The 8553-nt window shown below is 40.9% G+C and overlaps 1 protein-coding gene across 1 annotated transcript in view; it reads right to left on the reverse strand.

Annotated features, from left to right (window-relative positions):
• nfxl1 (nuclear transcription factor, X-box binding-like 1) overlaps positions 1 to 8553 on the reverse strand; it is a 20836-nt gene continuing 12283 nt past the window's right edge. The window contains exons 15-25 of the mRNA XM_054601269.1: positions 8253 to 8373; positions 8002 to 8158; positions 6972 to 7063; positions 5834 to 5855; positions 5060 to 5182; positions 4424 to 4578; positions 3403 to 3472; positions 1730 to 1834; positions 1418 to 1498; positions 1234 to 1287; positions 1 to 736 (exon numbers count right to left, since the gene is read on the reverse strand). Coding sequence (XP_054457244.1) covers positions 542 to 736; positions 1234 to 1287; positions 1418 to 1498; positions 1730 to 1834; positions 3403 to 3472; positions 4424 to 4578; positions 5060 to 5182; positions 5834 to 5855; positions 6972 to 7063; positions 8002 to 8158; positions 8253 to 8373 — 1175 coding nt within the window. The 3' untranslated portion in view covers positions 1 to 541. The remainder of the gene's footprint in view (positions 737 to 1233; positions 1288 to 1417; positions 1499 to 1729; positions 1835 to 3402; positions 3473 to 4423; positions 4579 to 5059; positions 5183 to 5833; positions 5856 to 6971; positions 7064 to 8001; positions 8159 to 8252; positions 8374 to 8553) is intronic.

Raw genomic sequence — 8553 nt, forward strand, 5'->3', positions numbered from 1 at the left:
TCAATTCATACATTTTATTTTTCAAATATTTGAAAAAGGCAGGCAGAAAAAATGAGAATTGAGTTTACAACTAAACTTCTAAACAATGTTTTACATTTCAGGAATAAAGTAAAAGACTAACTAAAACTAAACAAAACAACGCAAGTTTTCCTCCTGACAGGAAGTTAAACACAAACTCCGCTAGTTTTTCACACTGACTTAAAAATTAACTTTAAAAATGTAAAACATTTTTGCACTGTTGGTCTTACAGACAGACAGAACAAACAATTAATTGAGATGATAACACAGAAAAAAAATCAGAAAATAATCAGCTCTAACTGCTAAATTTAACACTGATGAGTTTGTTGAACAATTCAAATAAAATGTTTAGCTCTTTGTTGGCATGGAAACTAAATTTTAAATCGTACTCAACCTTCACCAAAAAAAATGTAACTGAATTAAAAATTGTAAATGGAAAAACATCCATTAAATAAAAGGACTTAATAAATTGACAGAATCAAGAGAGAGTGAAACAAAGTGAAAGAGGAGATGACGTGTCGGGTCAGGCCTCGGTCAGGAGGTAGTAGGAGGCGGCGGACAGCAGAGCTCCGCCCAGCGGGACGAGGACGAATACAGCGCACCTCCTCCACCACCTCCCCGTCCTCCCCGCCTCCTCGTCCACCTCCTCCCTCCTCCCACGCTTCTTGCTCCTCCTCCCTCCTCGCTGCTGACGCTTCTCGAACGCCTCCAGCTCCTCCTGAGGAGGTCAAACGCACATTAAAACAAAAGAGCTTCAGACCTCGTTAAAGACACATTCATCAGGTTTTAATCAGTTATCGTAGATTAAAAACATTACTTTATTCAGGTAAAACAAAAGTAAACTCGTTATAAATGGACAATTAAGTTCTTAAAGCTTCAATAGTGTTAACAAAGATTAAATACATATAAAAGCTTAAATACTGTGGAATTGATTCTGATAAGTTATTATTATCAAGTTAGTAACATTAAATATTGCAGTTATCACCATTTAAGTACAAATGTATTCATATTAATATTGTATTAATTGAGAATTAGACATTATCGTTTACTGTTGCAGTCACTATTTAAGTTCAAATTTATAAAAGATTGGTGTACAACTACTGTTTTTATTAAAATATAAGCACTCAGTTGTTAAAACCTTAATAATTAATTACTTTATTAGTTCTAATCTCGTTAACAGCATCAAGTGCTGTTTAATTAATGTGTGATGATCACCTGAAGTTTCTTCTGCTCCTCCTCCTCAGCTGCTCTCTGCTCCGCCTCTTTTACCTGAGCACACACACACACGCACGCACACGCACACGCACACACACACACACACACACACACACACACAGGTTATTGTGTATTCAGGTGTGACACACTCTTTGACGGTACAGGTGTGTGTTTGTTTGTGTACCTGGATGACTTTCTTCTGCTGGTCTCTGCAGGCGTCAACACACTGAACGACACTCTGATCCGACAGCGAGCATGGGAACTCCTGCACAGACACACACACACAAAACACACACACATTCACAAGTTACATAAACAAAGCTCACACATGTTGAGGTCTGATCCTGCATCTCAATAAAAACACAGCGGCTGTGACTATTAAAGAGAAACTAAATCCCTCTGTTAGCATATTACTAATTCAATAATAAATACATGGGGAGGAGGTGTGCGTGTTAAATGTGTGTGTGTGTGTGTGTGTGTGTGTGTGTGTGTGTACCTTCTTGATCCTCTTGCAGGGACATCTGAGCTTCACCTTCTGCTGACATTTCTCTTCACACACACCTGGATGACACACCTGCTTACAGCGATGACCACAGCTCAGCTACAAACAAACACAAACACAGAATAAACATCAGACTCTGGTTCTCATTGAGGCAGAAAAGAAGAAGAAAAACACTGACAGCAAAGTCTCTGGTTCTCCAAAGGAAACATGAACCAACCTGTTACATCAGTGAAACAACAAACCTGCTCTCTCTCTGCTTTTGTTTCCTGGACGACTAAAACTCATCTAAAAACTCAAGCACCCGTCAGTATGCATCTTGAAGCAGGAATAAAAAAATGAACACGCAGCCTCAAAATGAGGACATTTCCGATATGTAGATGGAAACAAATAATAAACAACCAAAAAACTCTTCAAATTCCGGTAAAACGCAGCATGTTCCAATAAAATGCAAGACGTTCCGATAAAACACAGCATGTTCAGATAAAACACAGCATTGTCCGGTAAAACGCATCACGTTCCGGTAAAACGCATCACGTTCCGGTAAAATGCAGCATGTTCCGGTAAAACGCATCACGTTCCGGTAAAACGCATCACGTTCCGGTAAAACGCATCACGTTCCGGTAAAATGCAGCATGTTCCGGTAAAACGCATCACGTTCCGGTAAAACGCATCACGTTCCAGTAAAACGCATCACGTTCCAGTAAAAGGCATCACGTTCCGGTAAAAGGCATCACGTTCCGGTAAAAGGCAGCATGTTCCGATGAATCGCAGCACGTTCTGTTAAATCGTAGCATAATTTTAGCACCGAGAGGTCAAGGATCTTTATATACGTCTCAGTGCATACGTCTAAATTTGATTTACATCATCATTGTTTTTGACATTAGACATTTTTGGCTACAAACCATTTCTCACATTTATTATCTTTCATATGTAAACATCTTGGTTCTTCACCATCTTTGATAGAAAATAAAAAATATATATTCTTTACATCTTTATTCTTGAACTGAAAAAAATCCATTTTAGCAGCTGGAGCTGTCAGAAGAAATCAAACCTACCACTGTATACGTTTGTTATTCCGACGGTGTGAGTGTGTGTTCAGGCTTTTAGGAGCTTAAGTTACTGCAGACTATGAAAACACTCTCACACACGAACACACTTCAAACAAACATCTCTCTGTGTGTGTGGGTGTGTGTGTGTGTGTGTGTGTGTGCCAGTAAGTGACAGAATGAAAAAGCTAAATCATTCCCAGGTGAAAGTAAAAACACACTCAGAGATACTGTGTGTGTGTGTGTGTGTGTGTGTTTGTGTGTGTTGTCTGGCGCCACAGAGCTAAATTGATTATTGGAGCGAGACGAATGGATAGTATTGCGTTACTCCTGCCATGACACTGACAATTATTGATTATTGATCGGGATGGAGGAAAAGTAGAGGAATCGAAGGAGGGAAAAAGAGAATAGTGTGACTTCAGGCTTTATCTTCTGCATAGCGACACACACACACAGTAATGACAGTCAGGTGACTCCACTTCCAAAGCATGATAAACAAGTTCCATGATGCAACAGGGCCCCAGCCGAAGGTCTCCATAGAAGGACGTTGGTTCTGTGTGTGTGTGTGTGTGTGTGTGTGTGTGTGTGTGTGTGTGTGTGTGTGTGTGTGTGTGTGTTCACCTCTTTAGGACACTGGTTGTTGCAGGATCCCAACTCCACCTTCGTCCGTTGATCAGCTGAGGTCAACTTCCTGCAGAGACAAAACAATCTGTCAATCCTCTCAAATTCAATATAACTTTATTAATCATAAGATGAACGTGATTGTATCAATAACAAAGTTACCTAAAGCTGCAGAAACTTGTGTTTTGTATTGATTTCAGAAGAAACGAGCAGTGAATACGACATCAGCACATCAGTTACAGATCAACATGATGATTCATCAGTCTTTGTGTCACCTGATGAATATCAGTCAAATATTCTCTCTCTTTTAGCTCTGTTTTTGGTCTCCACCACCTCCTGAGGGGAAATATCTGTCTCTTTAGCTGCTAAATGCTCCACTATTTTCACCAGCTAGTCTCTAACTGCTGTTTGATGCTGATCAGGTAGTGAACATGGCTTTTTTTTTTACAGCTTTTTCCATCTCTACTACTGAGTCCACACACACTGGTGCCTAATAGAAACTAAAATAGAAAAAGTGATGATATTGAAATCTAATATAAAGCCAGATTGCACATAATATGCTGAGAGTAATTTTGCTTCTTTGTCCTGTCATGTTGGACTGACTGGATGCTACAGTGACTCACTATCGCCGCTCCAGGTAACAAGTAATATTACAGTACAGGACGGGCCGCGGATAGCTGGTTAGCATGCTAACTTCAGTGGATATCTTTGTCTTTGACATCAACACTGTAAGCTCTTCACATTCTGTTGATCATGTTGATCACATCTGACACATAACACCCTTAGAGAGCATCTTTACACTTTTTGCTTTTAACACGTTTTAACTTGAAGCACATTTACAAATAAAAAAAAATATCTCCAATGTTAATCTCTCTCTTTCTTTAAGTCTAAACCAATGAGCGCCAGGCGTTTAAATACCAACATATAGCCACAGGAACATCAAGACTTAATTTTAAAGTCTTTCCCGGCACAAACAGTCGTAAAATAAACAATAACAGTTTGTGACAGAGTGTGTACTGACGTGCACTCCACGTAGAGAATGCTGATCTTGCAGTGGCAGCGTTGCCGGATCATCTGGCTGCAGGTGGGGCAGTTGCCGGGGTGACAGGGTCGGGAGCAGGGGTGAGGGCAGCCGTGGGGGCGGGGCTTAGAGCAGCTCTCATCACACACCTCACACTGTAGAGATAGAGAGTCATTGATTGATTTGATTGGTCTGATCAGTGTGGCAAGCTGCTGTGAATGATTGTCCTTATAGGGACAAATAAAGTTGTATTGAATTGATAAAACGCAGATTCCAAATAACACGCACAGTGTCCGATTAAAAACAGTATCCCGATTCAACACATTGTCCCAATAAAACCCAGTGTCTTGATAAAAAAGCACTGCATTGTCCCGATAAAACGCAAAGTGTCCCAATAAAACTAGTGTCTCACTAAAACAAAGTGTCGAGATAAAAACACACATTGCCCCTATAAAAAACAATAGTCCCAATAAAACGCAAAGTGTCACTTTAAAACAAAGTGTGTCGATAAAAACTAAGTGTCCAGATAAAACTAAGTGTCCAGAGTATCTGTTTAATGTAACTACACTGCGTCACCACTAGGAATCATCTCAGTATGACTTTCGGCATTAATCAACATCCTATCGAGGTCTTCACCTTGTTGCCGTCGGTAACCAGGTGACACTCCCGGCTGCAGTCGTGGTTCCCGCAGGTCAAAGGTCGTCCGCAAGGTCGTTTGCAGGAGAACCGACCGCGGCGATGACACGGCACCGGGCTGACCTGATGGACGAACGCAGAGTTCAGACTCAGTTCAGACGTCTTTCTGAGGAATCTGTAAGTGTGTTTGACCTCGTCTGAAGGTGAACCAGTGTGTGTGTGTGTGTGTGTGTGTGTGTGTGTGTGTGTGTGTGTGTGTGTGTGTGTGTGTGTGTGTGAGATGAATACCAAGCAACTAAATGGGATGAAATGGACGAGAGGGAGACAGAAGGACGAAGTAGAGGAGACGAGAGAGAGAGAGAGAGAGACAGAGACGGACAGAGAGAGACAGACAGGGAGAGACAGACAGACAGAGAGAGAGACAGAGACGGACAGAGAGAGACAGAGAGAGAGAGACAGACAGAGAGAGACAGACAGACAGAGAGAGAGACAGGGAGAGAGAGAGAGACAGACAGAGAGAGAGAGACAGAGAGAGAGAGACAGGGAGAGAGAGAGAGACAGAGAGAGAGAGAGAGAGAGAGAGAGAGACAGACAGAGAGTGAATGAGGACGAGGTCAGAAGGACAAACAATGGACGACGTTTTGGAAAAGAAAACACCAAACAGAGGAGACGACCTCCGATAAAGAGGAGAGGAGGAAGTGATCAATCTGAAAAGGAAAGATGAACTGGTGATAAACTGGATAAAGTGTCAAACCAGAACAAACTGGTTCTTACCTCGTGTTCTCCAAAACAGGCCCTGAAACACAAACACAGAGAGAATGTTTGATTGCCATTAACTTCCATTGATCTTCAACATCACATTCATTATCATTTCTACCCTTTACCTCCATCATTACATTCACTTTGTCACATTTACCTCCACTCACTTTATTCTTTATTAATCCCTTTGATGAGTAGAGCCTCCACTTCACTTATTTATTTGTCTGTTTGATTTAATTCGGTTATTTCACCATTTACCTCCATTAACTTTATTGCTTAGAATAATCCTTTTAATGACTTCACTTCCATTCATGCATTTACTTTTATTTTCCCATTTACCTCCATTTACTTTATTCTTAGAATAAATTAATGAAGCCTCCACTTATATTCAGTGATTTTCCATTTACCTCAATTACACTTTTTCTTAGAATAACCCCTTTAATGACTGATAACTCCATTTAACTTCTATTCATGTGTTCAGTTATTTTCCATTTAATGTGAACTATATTACATTTAATATTCTGTTATGATGTTATCATATATTATGATTACATTGCACCTTATACTATATCTTATATCTAGTATTATACTGTACTCTAATACTACTACTACTACACTATAGTACTATGCTATATTACAGTTTACTATATAGTACTACTACTGTCTGTATATTAAATTATATTTCTTCACAATACAGTGTTAGAAACCAAAACGCTGTCAGTCTGTTCACTTTCCATGAACATAAATACTTATGGAACACACACACACACACTAACATACACAAAAACACACACACGCACACAGTGTGAGTTCTGTTTGTGTCTGTTGGCCTGAGTTTCCTCAACATCAAAACACACACACACACATCTGGTTGGTGTTGGTGGTTCACTGCGTCACAGAGCTGCAGGCAGCTGGCACACACACAAACACACGCACACACACAAACACGCACACACACAAACACACGCACACACAGCATGCAGTATGTTTTTTAATCTCAGGTGTAATGATCCATGACAGGACCAAAGAACCCTGGAATTTGTTTGTGGTTGGTTTTGTGAGTGTGTGTGTGTGTGTGTGTGTGTGTGTGTGTGTGTGTGTGTGTGTGTGTGTGTGTGTGTGTGTGTGTGTGTGTGTGTGGTTGTTGACCTACGTTGGTATCGGTACTTGACATGGTGGACACGGCAAAGCTTTCTGCACAAACGCCGGTTCAGACGGCTGCTCCCACGGACCGGCTAACTGCACCTACACACACCGGCTAACACCTACACACACACACACACACGCACACACACACCATAATTCACATATGGAAGCTACAGCCTCGGGACCATGTATTTAAAAGAGTGTGTGTTATTTATCCTCACTGACAGAAAACAGGACAATAGACGAAGACGGAGCTCCGACAAAAAAACACAAAGTATACATATAATACTTTGTTTTAATAGTTCATCAGTGGTGGAAGAAGAACTTTGATATTTTAAAATCAGTAAAACGTAGTACATTATCGTCACTTATTAATTACCATAAGCATTCATTATGTATGCATATTATATTTTTGAAGTAAGATACATATTTGTAGAATTGTTTGTTTGTGGCCTGAAATCGCTTTAATCTGTTGAGTCTCTTAACTTTAATTTGATTTATTGTCTTAATTATTTCTTTTCTTATGTATTTAATTGTGCAGAAAGTTTTGTTATTGTATCCAGGAAGACGACGACAGTAAAAACAGCTGATCAGTCATGTGACTTACTTAACATTCGCTACGTCAGAATTTATTCTTTTCCATAATTTATTTAGAGCATCAACTCTTTTTCCCACAAAAACACCAAAATTAAGATTTATCACATTTTAAATTAAAAACGCAGTTATTTGTGATCCTTCTTTTTTGGTAATTGTAGTATTTTTATGTAAAAATTAAGATGTGTGAATAGAAAAACATCTCTCATAAAACTCTTTAGTTTGTCGTTCAGCGGTTATTAATAAAATACGTTAAAATGTAATTCTAATAAAATGTAAATAGAATCACAGCTAACTTTTGTTTTTTGTTTGTTCAGTTTGTGTTCAGGTAATAAAACACCAGGTGTGTCGTTCAGCGTTAGAGGAGCTGGTAGGAGTGATGTCAGGCTAGCAGTTCCCCTCCGTTTCCAGTCTTTATGCTAAGCTAAGCTAACCCGACCTACCTGCTGGGACTTGACCAGCACCTGGTCGTGGCAGGGCTGAGGACAGGTGTGGCTGCAGCGGGGCAGCGGCAGCAGGCAGGGCAGCCGACAGGGGAGGCAGGGACCGGCGTGGCACCGGTGGGTCTCTCTGCTGGGGTGGTGGCAGGACGGGGGACGCCTGGAGGACACAGGGGTGTTAATGACACGTCACAGGTGTGTGTGTGTGTGTGTGTGTGTGTGTGTGTGTGTGTTGTGTGTGTGTGTGTGTTTACCTGCAGGTCTCTTTGCAGCGAGGCGGTCTGGTGCTCCGTTCTCGTCCACAAGGGACGGACTGGACGGTGGAACCGCAAGAACACGGGACCTCCACGGACTCTGGACAGGGATAGCAGCTACCTGAGGGACAGGTGAGACAGTCAGTGGTCTGAGGACTCACCTGGAGGCCGTCAGAGTGAAGAGGAGACCGGGTTTGAATGATTACAACATCCTGATGGAGGATTAAACTTTATGTCTTATCGATTTTGTTTCGTCTGTCGGAGCGGTTTGTAAACTCTGTTTTTAGAGGTGCTTTATAAA

Source organism: Anoplopoma fimbria, chromosome 7, assembly GCF_027596085.1.
Source record: "Anoplopoma fimbria isolate UVic2021 breed Golden Eagle Sablefish chromosome 7, Afim_UVic_2022, whole genome shotgun sequence".
In the NCBI taxonomy this organism is placed as follows: Eukaryota; Metazoa; Chordata; class Actinopteri; order Perciformes; family Anoplopomatidae; genus Anoplopoma; species Anoplopoma fimbria.